This window comes from Filicampus tigris, chromosome 6, assembly GCF_054856515.1.
Source record: "Filicampus tigris isolate MCC_2025a chromosome 6, RoL_Ftig_1.0, whole genome shotgun sequence".
Lineage (NCBI taxonomy): Eukaryota > Metazoa > Chordata > Actinopteri > Syngnathiformes > Syngnathidae > Filicampus > Filicampus tigris.
The window spans coordinates 16,453,327-16,475,450 of NC_141222.1; the positions used below are offsets into that span (position 1 = coordinate 16,453,327).

General features: G+C 38.2%; 1 protein-coding gene across 6 annotated transcripts in view; it reads left to right on the plus strand.

Annotated features, from left to right (window-relative positions):
- LOC147146016 (uncharacterized) overlaps positions 1-21,756 on the plus strand; it is a 49,408-nt gene extending 27,652 nt beyond the window's left edge. For 2 of the 6 annotated variants that reach the window (XM_086034629.1, XM_086034630.1), the window contains exons 4-7: positions 928-1,047; positions 10,835-10,917; positions 19,297-19,465; positions 21,105-21,756. In XM_086034629.1, coding sequence (XP_085890755.1) covers positions 931-1,047; positions 10,835-10,917; positions 19,297-19,465; positions 21,105-21,239 — 504 coding nt within the window. In that variant the 5' untranslated portion in view covers positions 928-930 and the 3' untranslated portion in view covers positions 21,240-21,756. Of the gene's footprint in view, positions 1-927; positions 1,048-10,711; positions 10,756-10,834; positions 10,918-11,678; positions 11,882-16,737; positions 19,466-21,104 lie in introns of all 6 variants that reach the window. The other 4 variants (XR_015087310.1, XR_015087309.1, XR_015087308.1 and 1 more) reach the window with 4 other exon arrangements.
- Positions 21,757-22,124: the final 368 nt, after the last annotated feature.

Consider the following 22,124-nt stretch of genomic DNA (forward strand, 5'->3'; position numbering starts at 1 on the left):
TTTATTTAAAACAACCAAACAGTTGCCAAAAAAAAGGCTGAATGCTAACATTCAATGGAAAATGTCATTGACATACCAACGATTAGCCTCTATATGGCAGTTTTAGAACGGTTTCAGCAATGGATAATTGAAGCAATACACGTAGACAGACAATATCACCGCACTTACAGGTATATATTCTTTTTTCCTCTGTGAGGAACAGACACATTTTTATCATTGCAGTCCTCGGGTTAAACGGTACTCGACCTACGCTGTTTCGACTTAACGACTCTCGTCCACCATTTTGTCTCCAGTCCTATAGTGTGTGTGTAAAAAAGAAACAAAGCTGGATATCATCAAAAGGCCGGAGAAAGGCGAGATGTTGGATATTTACTTAGAGAGTTAGGGGCTATTAAAGTGTTGATTCCAATTTATCTGGAAATCCGGGTTACGTCGCCAGCGTAGGAATGAAACTCGTTCGTAACCCGAGGACTGCCTGTAAAATGCTATTTTCCTCATTAAAAACACATTACAAGCATTTTTTAGTGTGTGTGTGTGTATTTTTAACTTACTGGTATTTTAATTTAAAACGGACTATAACCTTTTTGAATTTTCGTCGACTAAATTTACGAAAACTAGAAACTGGGGGAGTTTCTGTCGACTAAAACTTTTTTGAGTTTTCATCGACTAAAACTAGACTATCACTAATAGGAATGACTAAATAATAATACTAATAAGCATTTTCGTCCTAAAGACTAAGACTAAGACTAAATCATAAATGCCTGCCAAAAACAACACTGTTGCTATATGTTAGCTTGCCAACTCTGTATGTTCAAAGTTTGTAGCCTCAGAATATGCTTTTTATAAAGCGTAGTCTCTTTGATGAGGCAAATTCCATTTTATGTTCCACATTAATCAGTGTGCTCCTCTTGCTCCTCCTATTTGCAGTGCATGCGACACCCCGGGGTACCGTTCCTGCCCAGTCGGTGGCGTGCTCAGAATGGGAGCTCCTTAATTAGGCCTCTGATGCTCCAATCAAGACGTAATGACGGCAATGTCTCTGCAGAGGTGAGTTGGCTGTTTGTTCATAAAAAAAGGACAACAATATATTCAAGTTGTTGTAATGTGTAAATCAGCTTTGTGAGTGGAGCGAGCGAGTGAGTGTGTGCACAAGGTCAGCAAATTGTAAATTACTTAAAATGTTTGATATTCACAATCTTTTTTTTTTCTTCTCAAATGTAGTTAAAATGATAAAAATGCAGTACTTTAATGCAAACTGATCATCTTACTGTATGTTTTTAGTTGACTCCAGGGAATGATCATAAAAATCCTTGTATCTGCCTTAGCACATTTTGAACATTTTGATCTTAGATTGCTATCTTGCCTGCTTACCAATAATTAGCATGTTAGCATTTGATCCATTTTCATTTGAAATCTGAAGACAGTTATGATAGAAACTCTTAATCGATCTGCTGTTGCATTTTTTTGGTACTTTAATTAATAACTTGCGATATGTTAGCATACCCGTTGTTCACATGTTTGCATTTTTCAGTCCCGGTTTGAAATAGTGCATAACTACAAGGGCGAATGTAACTTATCAATTTTGTGTCGTGCTTAACATATTTCAATAACTCAACATATTAATGTTCTTAACACTCTACTCTTAGCACCCTGCTTGCTGTCTTGCGCTATGTTAGCATAACAACAGTTCACTTGTTAACTTAGTTTGGATCAATTTCCATTCTAATGCAATTTAGGAATCACTTATTTTTATTCTAAGCCATACATTATTAGTCCTTCCAGTTCAGAGTAAACATAAATATTGTTGGAATTCTATGGATGAATTTGATCTTTTTATTTTACCCGCAAATCCCCAGAGCCCGTGCCAAGATGAGATGTTTGCTCGAGTGGCAGCTTTCAATGTCGCATATATAAATACAATCAGATGACTTGGGTGTCACAGGCAATTGAAATATGAGGCCTGTGGTAGTAAAAGAGATGTAATCGCACTGGCCCTTGTGAATAGCTCACACATGAATATCTTCTTCATCTCCAAACTGCTCCTCCCACGCGCTTGTCGTCTGAAGGGCTTTTTTCACGCCAACACACATCATTCCTCCTCACACAAGAGTGATGGTATCCTCATCTTGACATCCGCCGGGCCTCTCCGTCACATACAGAACCACCACTGTGTGGTCTGTATAGTAGGCCTATACGGTCGCTTTTCCATGGTTTATTATGCAGAGGGAGATAATTGGAGACTGGCTTATCCCATCTGACAACCACATACACAGCAGTGCCGTAGAAAGAAGATGCTCCAAATAAAATCTAATTAAAAAAATGTTTTTATACTGACAGCTAATTTTCACATGTTTCCATGAAAATGTAATAAAAAGTAATAAGAATAAAAGAGTTGTAATAAAGGATACAAGATTTACTGGCGAGAAAGCCACCATGTTAGTTCTCCTCCTCTTACTTTTTGTCTGCCTCTTTGTAATGGCTGCCACCTACAGCGCCAGAGTGGAACATTATTGATTGTGAGTTGTGTTTCTGTCATTGTCAGAACTGCTGTTTTTGGTTTTGTTTTGTTTTTAAACATTTATTAACAGCAGGATGTCTTGTCCCTCTCTTACCTAGACTGTTATAGTTGCACTAGCCACTAAGATAGTCAGCACACTACCTTCCGGGGTTATGCTATTGATAACCACCAATAAACGTTAGAAGAAGGAGAAGGTGGAGTGGTCGTAATAGTAGTTGTAGTGATGGTCGTAGTTGTATCAGTAATGGTAGCTGTAGTTGTATTGGTAGTGATATTCATAAGAAAAACGATGAAAGACAACATGTCTGGTCGCATTCCCAGAACCCGCAGGACTCGAGTCTATCCACCAGCGCTAATGCTACATGTTTGCTGCTAGCAAATTAGCCTGTCACATCCAAAGTCACATCGCCAGTTCGTTGACAAATGTGAGTAGACAAGCTTTGAATAAAGTGTCCTAGAATAATGGAATGCTGTTTCTAATGATGCACCAGCAATGATGAAGCACAAGAAGACAAAAATATCCTTCTTGTGACAAAAAGTAGCTTTTTTTTTTTTTTTTTTTTTTGCAAAGCAATTCCACCATGTTTTGTGACTGCTACTTAATTCTCACTGCTTTGAACAGTGCTAATACACAGTTGGGATAAAAATAACACAATTTTGGGTCAAAAATGGACCGATCCACCACTTGGGTCAAGTTGACCCAACTTTCCGTGTTGTGGGTAGTTATGGGTAGTTTTGTACAAAACAACCTAAGAAATTGGGCTGTTTTGTACAAAACAACACATGAATGTGGGTCAAATTGACCCAATTCGTGGATTGATCCGTTTTTGACCCAAAATTGTGTTATTTTTAAATTAGCCATGAATGACAATATATTGTGTAACCAACTACATGCCATCTACTTACGGTAAACAAGAACGCTACAAAGAACAACACATCTAGCTGACTGCTATGCCACCACCTACAGGACAGGAATGGAAAGTTACTGATTACACCGCTACTGCTATCTGCAAGGGCATAACAAGAAAACTTTGAAGGACAACATGTCAGATAAGCCACTTAATGCTAATGTTACATACTTGCTATCTGCGAGCAGAAAAAACGACCATAAAACTACAAACAACAATGCATCTCACTGACCGCTTTACTGCCATCGACAGTGACTGGAGCAGAATATTATTCACCGGTTCTAATTATACCTTCTGGCAGAAAGCAAACAATTTGCCATAAACTACAATATGTCTCAGTGTCTCAAACTTGTTGACAACGGTGAGTAAACAAACTTTGAAAATGTCCTAAAGACGCCATGGTAATGTTGAAGGGTGTCGTCACTCTTCACTGTCCTCGGCTGCGGGATAAACACATTTTTCGTCGCTTCAGTCTCTGTAAAAATGATGGAAGGGGAGACTTTTCTTTCGGCAAAGCAATCATTAGCTGCAGAGATTGGGATGAATCAGGCTTTTATGTCGACTTGTTCTGGAAGGGTACAACACAAAGTCGGCTGCTCCCCGCGGTCGTACGCTAAAGTTAAGACGGGACCCCCGGAGAGTGACGTTTGATTCACTTTAGGATGACATCATCAGACATTGAGGATTAAGAGGCCTGAGGTTAAATTAACGCAAAAGAGTTTCAAGAGGAAGTGCAAAAGTTTTCCCTTTCAAAGTCGTGATTCGACAGCTTGTGCATTATTCATGGAATCTGCTCACCTTTAAAGGTGACGGCACGGGAAGTGGCACCTTGCCTTTTTACCACTCCGTAGGGTCCTGACAAGATGTTATGATGTTAAGACGCAAATTGAACAGGAAGTTGCACATTTTATTTTGAAGGAGACATTTTGGGGGTGGATTTCATGAAAATGGTGCTTGTAAAGTGTGCAAAATTATTCCTCAATTACTAGATTAATTGAACGACATCAAATTTGGTGGACATGTCTCTCCCAACAATACGCACGAAAAGTCTCATGCTGCATTCTCAGAAAATATACATTGAGGGCGTTTCTGGCGGCGCAATTCAATGTAGTTCAAGCGGGTGTGCGCGGTTGCGTTCGGGGCAGCAGAATCTGTTGATTCGCTGCGTATGAAACAAATGAACTTTTTTCCCTCTTTGACTTGCATCAGCCAATCAGCATCGGGGAGTTCCGCGTCACACAAAGCGTCCTGTACACTCAGTGGTTTTTGTGTGAAGAGCGCAAAATGGAGGAAAAGATTATCGTTGCCGTTTGTGGACATCCCGAGCTGTATAACACAGCGAGCTACCACTATCAGGACAAGAAAAAAAGAGAGCAGGTTTTTAGACCCATGAGCGAGGAGCTTGGTATACCTGGTATGTTTTCACTTTTTACAGCTGTTGAACTTTACCAAGACGACAATATTGTGTTTGCATTAATTAGCACACTTGATTGCGATGTCGAAAAATGCTGTCGTCGTCTATCACCAAGTGAAGTCAGCTATGTTTTTTTTAAATGGAAAGGGCAGAGAAAATTTTGGAGCAACTCTTGTTTGATTATTTAGCTATTGCAAATGGGCAAAGAAAAGTTTTGGCCAACTCTTTTAATTTAGCTATTAAAAAAAAAAAGTTAACGTATGGCGAGCAGATGACAGCATTGAATCTCTTGTGGATGATCTCACTGTGTATCACAACAATGTGTAAGCTCCTAAAACACAGTGAACACTTGGAAATGCGATGGTTACAAGCGTCTTTTGCTTGATCAAGGTGTTTCTTGATCAATCAAATGTACGTAACATACTCAAACACACATATAACATGGCACGCATGCATACACGCACCCGCTACTAAATACTGCTACTACTATTACTAAATAGCGTGCAAATTGTTTTTAAAGTTTGTAAAATGTAAAAAAATTATCACACTGGGGATATTCGTGAATACGTTTATATTGCCATCGAAAGCACATTTTCACTGTTGTTGGTGGTATTTTATAGAAGAAAAGCACTATTCAGATGTTTGAGGCATCACTGAAGCAAAAATTATTAGCATCAAAAGCCCGTATCCCACTGAAGGTTTGCAAGTGTTTGCGAACGTGGCGGATCTTGATTTTTTTTATTTTTTTATTTTTTGTCACGGTTCGTTCAAGGTCGCAAACGGTCGCAAAGACATTTGCCGGATATTCACCAGCAGTTTTAACGGTCGCAAACCGTTTTTTTTTTTCCAGATTTTCTTCTCTTTTAGAGTTTCTTGTCTTTGCGTTTATTTGCGATTTTACCTTGAAAAAGGTGGCGCGGGGACCCCGCTCATCGTTGCTCGTAGCTTTAATTATTATCCGATTTTCTGATTTCCTTGATATGAAGACGTTTCTCCAGTTCATTCCAGGATTTATTTGTTCTTAGAATTGCAGGGCTGTTCTGCATATGTAGGTTGCACACTCCCTGCGCCTAGATCCGAGCCGCATTCATCCTCCACTCATTCGTCAACTATTTGGAAAAGCAGATAGAGAGCAAGGGGGGAAAAAAGATGTGAGGATGAGCGATGCCGCCGGGGGCACTTTGCTACACTTCACAGGCAGCCATCTAATTACTTTTCTTCCTAACTAACTAACGAGGACGCTCAGAACAGCAGGGGGAACAACAAATATCTTACAGGCCCTGGCATAATCCCCCCACATTTTATGTATGGTCTTACATAAGCAAAGTATTAAATAAGAATAAAAAAGAAAGTCAAGAGGCAGGTGATACACAAAATATATAGTGAAGCCTCGTTATTCGTAGAGGTTGACCCTTAGAATATCGCCTATATTAATAGTTGAAGCACTACATACAGTATAGAGATGCACAATATGTCAAATAAATATTGACATCGCGACAAATTTTAACAAAAATATTTTAAGCTTTGCTGTTCTGAAAATTGGCTTTTCCGCATTTCACAAAAAAAAAAAAAAAAAAAAGAGTTTAAAGAACTAATTGTCACTTGTATTGCCCCCCAATTTAAAGATATGTCAAAAACAATGCAGCAAATCGTTTTGGAGCAAACAACGTGCTTGCTTTGTTCTACTAACTAACATTGTTGCCATAAATGTCAATTATTTACTGTATATTTGTTCCAACTTAAATGACTGTTTTAGCCATAAAACATAAGTTGTTTTTACAGTGCCAGCGCACTTATCAATAAAGCAGCAGTTTGGTGCATAGTGAACAGTTGAAATGCATTTAAAAACTAAACACGAAACAAAAGGAATTGCATGTTTTGTATTTAACACCAAAGCATACCAACTTTGTCTTACAAAAGTCCGCCATCTTAATACGTATCTACGAACTACGTATGTATGTAAAAACATGCTACAATTCTGTTTTTAATGGTGCCGCCGTGCCAGAACAGATGAATATCGTTTTCTTTCATTTGAACTGGGAAAAATGACTTGAGATATGTTTTTTTTTCGTTTTTGTATTTTGAGTGCACACGGAATGAATTAAAAGAATTAAGTCAAGATTCGTGAGTGGGTGAGTTTGCGAATGGTAAATCACGAATCAGCGGTCGCTCACTTTTATGTATATACACTCAGCTATTAGTTACATTTAATTTCACAGCACATAAAGCTGGCCGTTATTAGTTTTTCCCCCCTCACACTGTGAAGCGTGCTCAAAAGCCCCTCAACCGAGGAATATGCGATACCTCGGAATTATTGAAAATCAAATCATTAAACAATAAAGCCCATCTGCCTGTTACCAGACCACCCACCCACCCACTCACTCACTCACTCACTCACTCACTTACACACTTGTCTGAAAAGCTGTTTTGTTATCATTCAGTCCCTCATCTTATTGCGTCTCAAGATCAGCCATGAGAGCTGTTTGTTTGTTTTTCCAAATGCAAGTGATTTGTTTCTTTCCTTCCTCACTGCCGTTATCTTCACCTGCGTGTAAAAGGTGGGACATTTTACTGGTGTTTAATGTGTAAAGTGCAGCATAAAAGCATCTTAATTAGCGTATAGCACGCGTCAATCTCTGCAAATGTGACATTTATAGGCAAACGACCTCTTGGAATGCAACAAAATGACTCCAACGGAATGAATTTCTGCCTCAAATGGGCAATATTTCACACGTCCGGTTTTGCAAACTACGTGTGAATGGCTGACTGAGATTAACGTCACAAACATTCTGACTGATGACAGCACACATCATTAGGTACACCTGCACACATGTTATGACATTCAGTACAAGAGCAAGTATTTAAAACATACCAGAATAATGTCGTGTATGTTGGGAAGATGGAGCTATACATCATGAGGAAAAATCATAATGTTAGAACAAAATGTCAAGGTGGAAGAATAAATTGTAATATTCTGTGGGAAAATTAATTCTTATGAATCAACCAATTGTTTAATTGATTTTGATTTGATTTTAAAAGATGTCAAATGTTTCATATCTATAATAAAATATTGCATTGTCATGTTATTTAGAATTAATTTAATTACTAATAAACCATTTCGATAAATATTTGATCGTAAATATACATGTAAAATTGTTTATTTTAATAATTAAATAATATAATTCATTCTTATTTTTTCAAACATTTTTTTCTAAATACTTTTACTATAAGCAATCTACCAATGTACTGGTAGTTTATTTTAATAATAAAATAATAAATTCTTATTTGCAGACATATATTATAATAATTAATCAACCAATTAATTATTAAAATACATTGAAAAAAAAGTCTTAAATACATATGCAAAATGTATTATGTTTATAAAAATATTTATTAATTCTGGTATATTTTCAAATCAATGTAATCATAATGAATCAAGAAATTATGAATTCAATAAAAACGTTAAATGTACAGAATATGCAAGTGTGTTAATTTGGTCATTATTTTATTTACAAAAAAATAGGTAAAATGTTTTATGCAGCTTTGCTCATATGTTTGCATACATTGGCAGAATTTGTATGATGTCAACACATCCTTTTAAGAAAACAGAAGCTATCTGACAAAATGTGTTGATTTCATTTTTAATGGGATTCAAATTCACCAGTTCTGCATTTCAGAATTATAAAAAAAACATTTTATTTAAAAAAAACCCATAAAAATAGAAAAGTAAAAGGTAAAATAATTTGCCAATATTTCAAAAATTCTGCCAGGCTATGTAAACTAATGAGCACAACAACCGTACAAGATAAATGAGAAACACCCATTTTAACTAGGACTGAACAATTTTGAAAAATAATGTCGTGATTTTTTTTCCCTTACTATTGTGATTGCAATTTTCTATGCAATTATTTTAAAGGTCCTTTTCCCATTTTTTTTTTTTTTTTTTTTTTTTTTTTTTTTTTTAACCAAACACACGCAATGAATTCATCTTTGTTACAAAAACAACATCATACTTTTTACCAGTAAATGTTTGGTCTTAGATGTTCATCTTACACTAAAATAAAGGCACTATAACAACTTCACAAAATTCTACCAGATAAGTGTGGCGTAATTGTTTAGCCCTAATTTTAACAAAATAAAAAATAGGAAAAAAAACGAACACACCAACTTTTAGAGGAACGTGCACAGCCATACTTTGCCCACCACTGGACTACACAGTACAGTGAAATACTGTAGTCCCACAAAGCTACTTCCCATGTATCGTTTAAGCGACTCAGTGCTACAATTAAATGCCAAAAGGGTTGCGTGCTGCTCCGTGATTGAGGATACTAATTAAGACCTTGTGGGGAGTGTGACATTTGCACGTCGGAGAGCCCGAGCGTAATGAGGGACGACGCTGACAGCACGGGGTTCCCGGGACACTTGTTCAATTGCAACCCACTTTTTATTGATCATGAAGCGAAGCGGTGTATTGACAATAGAAGGCACACGCTCTCCACACTGCACACCGTCTTTTGTTTTATGGCAGTGCATAAAACAGACTAGCAATCTAGCGGGACGGCCAAACAATGACAAATTGTTTGTTGCGCCCCTTCCTTTTATGCAGCAACGGGCCAAAAAAGATTGAGTCTCCCCGTCTTGTTTCACTGTAAAAAGACGATTTTGGTGCAAAAAGCTCAAGGGAAAAAAACCCACCATTAATTAATTACTTTGCTACTTAATTAGGTGCTTGGTTAGCTAACATTTTTGTTTCTTTAATTGGGTTTTAGAAAACAACATAAGTAACATAATCAAAAACGTTTTATGCATACCGCATGATTTTTTTTTCACATCAAGCTCTTATAGTTAACAAAAACTGATGAAATAACTGGAATTAAAATTGAAAAAAATATTTTCGTTAACAAAATAAAATGAAAATGAAAGTTCTTTAAAAAAAAACGAAAATGAACTGAAACTACATCCTACGTTAATAAACTGAAACTACCTAACTATAATTAAAGCAAAAATGTCCTTCATTTTCATGTTTGTCAATTAATATCATGCATGAGACTAGGGGTTCTTTTCAAAAGTATTGCTGTGGTATTGCTGTACATCTGTAGCAGCAGAATAAGGAAGGTCAAACAGTTGTTTGAGAATTTTAGTTTACTGTTTTACACAATACTTTGTGACTATTTTTTTTTATGTTGCACTCGACAAATACGCCATATATTTAAAACAAAACTAAAACTAATAAAAACGGAATTAACACGAAGCATATTCCCCCAAAAATCAAAATGAATCAAAACTAACAAAATTGCTCTGAAAATAATTAAGACTAACCGATTATAAAAAAACAGAAGTCAAAACGAAATAAAAACTAACCATAGAAGAAAAGGAAATCCAAAACTATTGTAACCCTGTTTCACATCTGAAAAAATAATACCATTTTCTTTTCGCTAAATATTTTACATGCTAGTTACCGGTAGTTAGTCTCTTAATTATTTAGCTTGTTAGTTTTTTGTTAGTTGTGTTTTGGAAAGCAACATAATAATGAAAACCTTGTACCGTATTTTTTGGACTAGAATTCGCTCTCAAGTATAAGTCGCACCAGTCAAAAAATGCATCATGTGGAACAAAAAAATATAGCATTCCTACAGGGGTGTGTAGACTTTTTATGTCTACTGTAGGATCAAATTATAGTATTTTTTATTTTTCAAATTATAGAATTAGTATTTATACTATTTTTCGCCTCATTTGTGAAATTTATTGTGGAGAAAATCTGACTTGTTTCCAAGTAAACTTTGGGGTTGCGCAGCAGGGTTTGTTTATGCGACTGTATGATTTATTTTGCTCTCATTCGCACCCCTAAATCTAATGCATTAACGCCTGCAGGGGTGCTGAATTTGCCTCGTAGAGCTGTCAAACTGCACCGTGGGGTTGGTAATATTTTTTTTTCTTTTTTAAAGAATATGCTGGATTCTCTACTATGTGTTTTTTCTTCTTTGAAACCGGCAGGTAAAGTGTAACAAAAAGCTGCACCGCAATGCAGCACATCAGGTGGAACAACAACTGTGCAAATGCTGCATTTTGGAAAACTTGTAAGTATGAATTTTCAGAGCTTTCTTGAACGCATGGGACAAATGCAGCGGAGTTCCACCAGAGTTCTTACAATTGTGGCCGCAATATCCTGCCTTTGTTATGACGATTGAATTTGTGTAATCCTTCCCCCGCAAAAAAATCATAATTTACATGTACTGTATGAGTAAATTTAAAAAAAAAAAAAAAAAGATAAAAATACATATGTTGTTGATTTTTAAAGTTGTCGTGTTACGGGAATAAAACAAAAATATGAGAATTAAATTGTAATGTTAGGAAAATAGAAGTTAAAATACATCATTAAAAGATTTGTTAAGAGTTGTATTGTTACAAGACTAGTCCAAATATGACATACTCTGGTGGGTCAATTTTGCAGTGTCTTTGTTCAGAAGCGGCTACAGCAACTGATTGGCTAACAGAAAGAAATAAGGCGGGGCAACAGGAAATAATATTTCTAAGTAAAAGTCTTGCGAAGACAAACTGTGTACTCATATAAATGTTACAAATCATCGCCAGGAGCGTTGATACGTTCCCAATAAATTTGAGATGAAGTCAGCTTTAACACTTTCTGTAATTTATTCACCCGCCAGACAAGAAAATGTCGCGGCCTCATGTTTTAATTATGCTCACTGCTGAAGCTAACCTACACTTTGTGTGTGTCCGGGTGCATGTGTGTGTGTGCGCGTGTGCCTGAATGTGTCCATTGGGGTGTGTGTGCGCGTGTGTACCCACCCTTCATGACGCACACCGACTTCAATTCCAGTCTGTAGGGATTCCCAAATAGATGACCGCACGATAAGCGTCCTTCCCAGAATGCTTAATCTCAGCCCTCAGCCCCCTCCAGGCCCCCACCCAGCATCGGAATGACGACGTTTGCCGTCAAAGTCGGATCGTTCCATCTGCGCCTGAATTGATTGGTCCCTCTCCGGGCTGTCTCTTCGGTGCCGCTCAGCTTGCATGATTGAGGTGCATCCTAATGACGTCCCGGAGGCCAGGTGCCGTTATTGAAGGCGGACGCGGCATCATGAGCGGCACATGGCAGATAGCTGGAAATTGAAAATCACTCTAAAAAAATAAAAAATCTATGCCAGGCCAAAATGGAAAAGGAAAAGGAAATTCAAAAGTAGAATGCCGGTTAACCAATCAAAAATAGCATAGCAATTCTCAAATGCAGTCTGAATACGGATCATATCTGAACAGAAGAATTTGATTGTATATAAGGGGCTGCTATTATACAATGTAGTCAAGTCAAATTTATTTCTATAATCTAAGGAAAGTCTCAAAGGGCTTCACATACCCATAGCTCACAACACATTAACGACATCGCCTGATCTTAATCTCCCGGACGATGCAGGACAGTACAATGTAGAATATTAATAGGGACAACGTGAATGTTTGGTTATCACCTTTTTATACAAATGTATGCATGTCTGTGCAATGAATCACATATTGGCTCTTTGGGAGGTTGTGTGACTGACTGAAAACAACATCCCTAAAAAAAAACAAAAAAAACAGTCCTTTTATTGTCATACATAAAAGCGGCCATTACGGACACAATGTCACCCTCCTCCGTCCTGAATTAATGGAGCCGGTCCAGGGAAGATGGCAGCCATTAACGCGAGGGGGCAAGAAGGCAGGATGCTCCTTGCTGCTCATCCATCCGTCATGTATGATGACAAGTTCATTGCTGTGTCACAGCCTTGAACCTAGGATGCTTTATTATGGGAGGGTAGTATTCTCTACTTCGTATTGTTCCTTCACATAATCCTGATTTACTTACTGCATTTTGGTGCCAAGGAACTATGTTGAAGTGAGTTGAGGAGATCGAAGTAGTGCTTCGCTGGTATATATTTGCGGCAGGGCTCACAGTCCCTCCACTGTATTAATTTCCTACTCCAGTCCTATAGGTGACACGATGATGCAAGCTTGTTTTGCTGCCACAGCTCCATCTGCAGGATCATATATATTTATATATATGTATATGAAATGGCTTTTTCTTTTATTTCCACTCCAGTCCTTTTCTGGCCTATATCAGGATATCAGGTGGGGAACTGCCCCATTAGCAACACCCCCCCCTCGTCCCCCGGCTCTTAAATTATTTTTAAAAAGAGTGAATTCGATAACCAGATTCACACATATCTGCTGCAACAAAAGTAACTCACCTCTGTTTGTTAAAATTTAGTTTTGTGTAATCGCACTAGCTAGCTAGCTAGCTAACTATTGCTCCAAAAGCGGTACAATTTGGAGTTCAACCAAAATCGGCCCCAAAGTCACATATGATGTCAGCAAATCTTGTGAAACTTCATCTCAGGAGGCAATAATGCAAATTGCACCATTTTAAAAAAAAAATCTAATGGGTACTTGCCCGACTTGGCCCCCAGTGCAAGTAGACTGTAACCAGCATTATCTATTAAACGCCACTTGGTGACAATAACATTTCCATTTCTGTCTCCATTACATGTCATTCAGCCAGCTTCAAGATGAGCAGTTTTACTTTATTTGAGTTTTATTACACGGTGGTTACCAGATCCATCCACTTTACTCACCAGGCTGTGTGTGAAGTCAACAAAAATGCAAGCGGACTGAATAAATTAAGCAGGGTCTTTAGGGACTATCCCAAAGAGCTGCTAATTGCCTATTCATGCAAACATTTTACACAGAGCGGCTGCAACCGAAATTTCCTTAAAATGTGCAAAAAATATGCAAAAAATATGCTAAAAGCGCTGACGCACCGGGGCTGTTAGTCTAATTTCACCACTTTCCTGTCCCTGTGTGTGTTGTCGGGATATTTTGTCACCTGATTACGCAGCAAGATTGCGTTTTTCCTCCCCTGACTTTTCACATCATTGACTTTATTTAAGATGATTTCACTTGCATTGAAATGGAGCAATGTTTGATACATTGCAGCATATCATAGCAGGCTGTAAGCGGGATGATCTGTGTTTGGAAAAATTAGCCCCCGGAACCAGTTTTAGCCATCAACATTACATTTGACGGACATATCTAACATAATAGGACGTACAAAAAAAGTCTCAAGGACCTGTGATTGAAACTGAACAGGAAGTTGGTCATTTTGGTTCAAAGCAGCAAACTGAAAAGGGGCTTCTAAAGTTAGAAGAAAAAAAAATGCAACTGTTACAATCTTCAACACCAAATTTGGTGGACACATCTATTGTAACAGGATGTGCTAAAGAATCTCAAGGGCCCATCCCCGAAATTGAGCAGGAAGTCGTCCATTTTGATTTGAACCAGAAATTTCAGGGCGGATTTCATGGAATTGGTGCGTGAAAAGTTTGGAAAAATTACCACCCCAATCACTAGGTTCACAAATCGACATTCAATTTGGTGTACATGTCTCTCACAATAATACCTGCGAAAAAGTCTCAAGGATCCCTGCCTGAAATTTAACAGGAAGTCACACCTTTTGGTTTAAAGGAGAGATTTGAGGGGTGGATTTTATGCAAACCGGGCCTGGGAAGTTGGAAAAAAAACTAGCCAATGTCACTTGATTCACCAATTGGCTGCACATTTGGCAGACATGCCTATTATAACAGGACGCACAAAAAACATCTCAAGGACCCATGTCCAAAATTAAACAGGAAGTCGGCCATTTTGATTTGAGCCAGCCGTTTTAGGGCAAATTCCATGGCGCATGCTACAACCAATCCTACAAGGGAATTTGGCCTACTGAGCCCCAACTGGAAACAGGTACAGTACGTACAAGATAGAAGGGCAATACTAAATGGTGAAGCTTTTTCCACCTATGCGGCCTAATGTGGCCAATAGACATCATCAAAATTTGATGATCATTTTGAAGATTGTCTGCAAAAAAAGTGGCTTGGAAAGTTAGAGGAAATTAGCCCCTGACAGCAGTTTCCCTGATCAACACTAAATTGTGTGGATATTCCTATGATAATAGGACACACAAAGAAGTCTGAGGACCTGTGATGGAAATTTAATAGGAAGTGACATCACATTTGGCTTGGCACTCGACAGCAATCAGGGGGATAATAAGCAGCGTCATTTGCAGCAAGTTGTGACCCGACTGGATGAGTCCAATTCCTTTTTCTTTTTTCTTTTTTGCTGCACGGCTTCTCGTTCATTCCCTTCCAATTCACTCCATTTCTGTGTCGTTTAAAGCCGTCCACTTTGTTAGGCTGTCTTATAATTTAATGTATCATTTTTAGATCAGCCCGTTCAATTGGCGTCGGCTCAGTTCAGTTAACGTTGATTTGTTAGGTTTTGTTCAGCGCAGAGCAGCCTTGAGAACAATGATACGGCAGCGTTTCTACAATATACTTTGAAAATCCTCATACCTCAGAGAAATTGAAAGAGTCCCCATTAAAGCACTTTATGATGCCGGATGCTGTCTTTATACTTTGTGTGGGATTGACTAGCAGTTGCAACCAATACAGGCTGTACTTGAATATCCTTCTGTAGGTCTGCAAGTATGCAATTTGTTTTACTATTACGTTTTTTTGGGGCGGGGGTTTTCCACTTCTATGACAGTGAAGAATGTTAAAGTGTTAGTTATAACTTCACCTGTGTCGGTGATAGTGTTTTTTGTGGTTGTAGTTTGATGGATTCATTCGGTTTCCTTGATTCCTTACTGAGAAAAAAAGCTACAGCTAATGGGATTGTTCAAACAGGAGCTTGTAAAAAGCGTTGATGTAGGTTGAAAAAACAAAAACAAAAAACAAAAAAAAACACCCTGAAGGACAATAGAAGCACTCTGGGCCTCTCCCGTCCCATCTGGTCTGTGTTTGGCGGTGGGAACGGACCCCTTCAGTGGCGCCCCCTGAATAGAGCGGGGTGCGCCTCCGTCGCTTGGAAAGAGTGCCAGTGCCAACGGCCTGGCTTTTGTCTGGTGTACCCTGCCGCCATACCCCTCAAACCCTGAAATTTATGTGCTCGTACCATGGAAAGACATGCATTTTGTTCAAGTGCAAATGAGAAAATGGGATTACCTTGGGGAGGGGAGTCCATCTGGGTGGATGTAGCTAGGATCAAACTGTCACCTTCATAAAGACATTATAAACGGTACAGGCACTTTTGTAAAGGAGATACTGGGTACAATTTTTTTTATCAGCACTACTGGGGGGGTCACATAGGACGTACTTTCTAACGAGACTATAACAAAAATGACATTTTGAATATGGACAAAAGCTGTATGTGATTGAAGTCCACCGAACTGCATTTGCAAAATTGCAGATTTTTTCTTAATTTTTGTAATCCCCCAAAATGTCTTCAAAAAACACTGATAAATCTCCAATAAGCATTTCCCACGAAAATCAGGGGCGCGATATTCGACAAAAATGCGATATGCAATATGGATATTGACTACACCGATATCTATATTGTTGGGGTATTTAGCGTGTACCTAAAGAAATGACATAATCTAAGCAGTAAATTGTTTTCATGCAGCAAAATAAGCAATCTTATTGTGCTCGTAATTCATTGTAATTCCCCTAGATAATGTCCAACTATTTTGTGGCATTGCTCATTTAAATCTGCATCTGACTTGTCAAATTCAGATAAAAGCATACAATTCCATAAGAAAATGATTGCATGTCCTGGCGGTATACATATCAGCTAGGCCATTATCACAATATTGCGCAACCCTAATGTGTGTACGTATACATACTGTATTTTCCGGATAATAAGCCGCTACTTTTTTCCTAGGTTTTGAACCATGCGGCTTATATAAAGGTGCGGCTATTCTGTGGATTTTTCTTCCACCGCTAGGGGTGGTCTAACCGGAATTACAATACAATACAACACAATTGCCATTAACAGGACGTGAACACAATTGCCGTTAACAGGATGTGACTGCAGTTGGAGGAGTTCAACAGGCGAGGGCGCTACGCACTAGGTTATGAATTAGGTGGTGTGCGGAAGTACAACAGTGAAAGGTGGACGTTAACTGACAAACTGGAGTGGTAGCGGCCAGTGAAATGAAGATAAGTACTGTTTAATTTCTCTTGGTTCTGTTCCGTTTTAATCAGCAAAGTTGCTGCCGTGCTAAAAGGCACTGTTAGGAAAGAATCTGTTCAGGTACATACATGTACATTTACAGTTCAAAATCGTGGGAGGTGGGAAGATGCATTCTGGAATGGATCGCCCCACCTTGGCCCTATCTGTTGCATTGAAGTGTAGTTACTATGCATGTCAAACTTTTAATGAGTCGGAAGTGTGTCACAAAATGAGTGAAACAGTGATAAATGGAACAATTTGACTGATTTATATCTGTATACTACTTACGCTGCTCATCAAAAAATAGATTTTGTGAGATTAGTTAGATGTGATTGTGAGTGTGAAGGGTTGTTCGTCCATGTGTGCCCCGTGATTGGCTGGCAACCAGTTCAGGGTGTACCCCGCCTCCTTGCCCATAGACAGCTGGGATAGGCTCCAGCACGCCCGTGACCCTCGTGAGGATAGAGCGGTTCAAATAATGGATGGATGGATATTTTCCTTTTCGTCCTTTGTTGGTTTTTTTTTGTTTATTGATTCAAGGTGATTCAACTGAGCAACGAGGCAGCAACGTAGCCCCCTCAATGGAGCAGCTGCCACTGGTTATTATGTAAAAGGATCCAAAAATTCCCAATTTTTCACACTTAATTCAAACCCTCAATCTCGAGATGAGAAAATGAATAGCGCATGTCCCGAACGAGACGCACAGTTTGTTCTCTGATAGTGTTAAAAATCCTTTAAGAACAGGGCGATGCCATCACCTACCGTGAAAATGTTTCACGTTTATAGATGTTTTGTTTTTCTTTCCCCCAGTGATGAAATATGTGGCAAAACCATCGATCCCTAACTCAATTTCCTCGTCGCGCAGCGCAAGAGAAAAGCAATTATTAGGCAATATGAGACGAGTCGTGTGTACAATAATTAAACAGGCCTCCCTGTAGATGCTGGGATTTGCCCCCCCCCCCCTCCTCCCTGAAACAACCGCTGGACCAAACCAGCCACAAACACATCACTGTCTATTCACACTGAGTTTTAAGTCCCCGATGAGGGTCTGATTTAACTTCACCGATAGTCGTGTGGGGCCCCTTTTGTCAGGCCGGCATACAAACCGCTCCTTGGTATTATTGTGTGTGGGGAGTTGGGAATAAAGGGGGGTCTCGAGTGGATGAGAGGCAGAACCCATCGATGGACAATGTAACCTGCCACACAATGAATAAAATAATTAAATGTTCTTAATGTTTGTGTGACTAAGATGTGAAGAAAAGAAATATTGCGTGTGTGTGCGTGTGTCACACATATTAGTGCTGTCCAAGTTAAAGCGCGTATAGGGCGGAATCCTCGTAGTGTCAAAATGACAACTTCACAGGAGGTAGAAAAAAAAAAAGCCAGCTTGTTTGAGTTCCCAGGCACCACTTTGTTCGAGTCGTATTATACCTTATATTGCTATTGCACACGCACGTCAACGTAATACTGCCGAAAAAAAACATTCAATCGCTAATTTACGGCTGGCATTGCTTAAGATGGTACAAACACGATGGCGGCGGCGGCGGCGGCGGCGGCGGCATCAAAGTCTGATCATGTGAAGCCCCGACCGTGCAAAAAGCCTTTGAAAACGTCACCAAAGCAAACGTCTGCCCTACAACAAACGCCTTCTTAAAGGTCTAAAACCACGAGTGATGCAATAAGTAAAACAATGAGCCAACTAACCCCGTCTATTAAGTGGATGTTAATATGAAACGCAGACTTTCCTCCGTGACACACGATGGTCCGTCTGCAACGAAGCATCAAAGGAATTGATTTAGCCAACTTAATCCAGCAAACCTTACTTTTTTCACTCGTTACTGTCTCAAACACCCAGATGTTAAATAGAGGCGACAATTCCGCCACACAGCTTCCGCAGAACAACATTTTTATTTATAAAACACATATATCTATACATGATACATTTTACAATCTTTTTTAATTGACAGTAAATTGGAATGTCCTTGTTCATATTTTTAAAAAATAGCACTTTTTAATGTCTATATCCTTCATAAATGTATCTATACTTTATAATAATAAATTGAATTTATGATTTTATATTTTCCAAATGTATCTGTAATTTTCAGTACAAGGAAACTTCATAAATACGCTCATATTTTAAAATTTATCTTAAACTACATAGTTCAAAATATATCAGCAATATTTAAAGCATAAAATGTAAGCCTCTTTTAAAAAAATAAGCTCATATTTTGAAATAGAAATATTTTAGACACCAAATTTAAGACTTTTGTACATAACTGTAAGTTCCTTTTGTTGACTTGTGATGCTGAGCTAGTATCATTAATAGATTAGTTATTAATGTTATCAAATAGTAATTTTGATTGATTTTGGATTTTATTTATTTATTTATTTTTGTCATTTCCCCTCAGCGGTGATGCAAAGCGATGCAGAGGGTCCACAGTTTCTTGGCTGGAAACAAATGGAGAAGAAGAAAGGAGCAGGAAGTGGCGACCGTGTGGTGACCCGGCAAGGAAAAAAAAAATCCGAGCAGGATTGCTGGGAGACAAATGGACGCGTGGACAAAGGCGCCCAGGGCAGGTTGGCTTCTGCTGCACACTTGATCACAAAAGCAAAGTTGTCTCGGCTTGGCAGGGCTCATCACGATGCTGGAATGAAACACACGAGGATGGTGTTAATGCAAATGCTTGGATAGCAACAAACAAGAAAACATCTTGTCCCACGCTTTTCTGGCTGCATTTGAAGGACATTTCACATTAATTTCAAATACAATACGGCGTCATCTTCCTTCTAATGTAGCATTCTTCAGATACAGGAGGCCGCCAACAGTGGTAGTGTAGCGTTTTAAAAAAAAAAAAGATAACACAGGCCTGCATTTGAAGGACATGAAAAAGCCTTCACACAGCAATATAACATGAAAACAACCTTCAAATGCTGCTTCCGAAGGATGTAGGAATGCTAGGAATGATAGCCTTCAAAGACTATAAGAGGTTTGCAAATGATAGTAGTGATACATCCTTCAAAAGATATGAAAAGATGCCTGCATTTAAAGGACCTTTCTAATTTCTACAGACTTTGTGACGCAAATCTTACATTATTGGCCTTCAAATGCAAGCTCCAAAGGGTGCAGCCTCCCAGGAGAAACAAAAGTAGTGACGCTTCCTTTGAAACAAAAGGGAAAAGAAAGATGCATCCGAAAGAATCTCTGATTGGGATGTCATCAGCCTTCATATATATATCCTGTCAAGGATTCAGCCATCTTGAGATAAAAGCGAGCAGAAACAACAATCGCGTAGTATGTTTTGAAAAACATGAAAAGAAGGATGCATTTGAAGGCCATTTTGGATTGGGAATGTCTTTGCGCTTTAATACTGTAAAGTATGATTTTAAAGATATTTTAAATTCCAATAGCCTTCACTCAGCAACCTGGAAAGGCTATATCATGAAAAAAAAAAAAAGGGGGAGATGAAAGCTGCATTTGCGGAGCCTTTTGAGTGAATGTTATCATCCTTCAAATTTAACCTCTAAATGATGCAGCCTTCTTGAGCTATAGAAGACTGTGAACAATAGTAGCAATATATCCTGAAATAAAATGGGGAAAGAAGGCTGCAATCGATGCAATCGTTGGAATTGCGACAGCCATTTCTCTGTGTTTGGACACAATTTGTCTTCAAATGCAGCCTTCAAAGGCTACATGTGGTCACAATTGATAATGGCATAGTACATCGACGCATCCTGCAATTACAGTGCATGGGAAAAGAAGGGCGCAATTGAAGGACCCTTGGATTGGGATGTCATCAGCCTTCAAATGTAACCTTCAAAAGATGTAGCCATCAGTAGATATACCGTAGGTGACCACGAACAAAAATGGTGATGTATCCTTAAAAAAAGAAATAAATAAATAGAAGGGTGCAGTTGAAGGACCTTTTGAAACAGGAATATCTTTTCACTGCATAACAACATAATTTGCCTTCAACCTCCAAAGGCTATCGCCGACTAAAAACGATAGTTGTAATAAGTCCTGCAAAACACTTGTAAAGAAGGCTGCAATTGATGTACTGAGCAATGTTATTTGCCTGCCTTGAAATGCAGCCTCGATACAGCCATCTGTGGCCGCCCAATGATAGCAGTGACACATCCGACAAAACAAAACAGCCTGCCCTTGTGCTACTCTGACCCATTCTCTGAACACTTTTAATATATTTTTTTTCCTTCAAAGCCGGCCCGCGTCAGGTTGGCAATGAGGGGAGAAAGGGCTCCCCCCTTCGGTGGTCCGTGTCTAGGTGAACGCGCGGCCTGCTCCTCCTCCATAGCAACAGTCCTTCATAGCAACAGTCTCTTTGATGGAGAATAGCCTTGGAGGCCATTCAGAGAGTGAGTGCATTTGAAGTACAATGTACGCCACTATCACCATTCACGACCTCAAGGACCACAACGTTCACAATTTATCTCCCAGCAAATTTGTTTGGACCCTTTCAGATTTTTCATTTTGATTTATTTTAGGTTCACTTTTATTCCTACAAATGTTGTTTCATAAAAATGCTAAAATGTTTCTGTAAGTTGAAAAGTAACAGAATGTATTTTGAGAAAATATTTTCTAAAATGAGAGAGTATATTGTTATTTGTAGTTGTTCTTATGTTATATATTAAAAAGTAAATCAGTAATATAATACAATCATACAAATATTGCCAGACATTTAAACTTGTCTTACTGTTATTTGAATTTATGAAAACAATTTTTCTATGTATTATTTCTTATAGTACTGTATATCTATTTTCAGTACATGTAAATGTGTAAGATATATTTCAATAAATATATAATTATTTGTATAAATGTATTAATTAACTAAAAATCTACATGGAGACGTGTACATACGGTAATATTAAAAAATATTGTCAAATATTTACAACACAATTCAAATTGAAGACTTATTTTTACTATTGATTTTAATTTCTAAAAAGATGTATTTTTGTGTAAATGTCTTCATTGTACTTTATTTAAAAATTAAAATTTTGTTGTGATGCATTTTATAAATATTTTTCAGCAATTTATTGTATTATTTTAATTCATAATTTTTTTTTCTCTAAATGTATAAATCGAAACCATTACAAATTGATTTCCTTACAGTGCAATACAATGTAAAAATATTCCTATTCGAAAATGTAATCATAAATATATGTGCGCGTGTACACCGAATCTTTAACTGGTTTTCTGACTGTGCATTCACACAAGTAAACG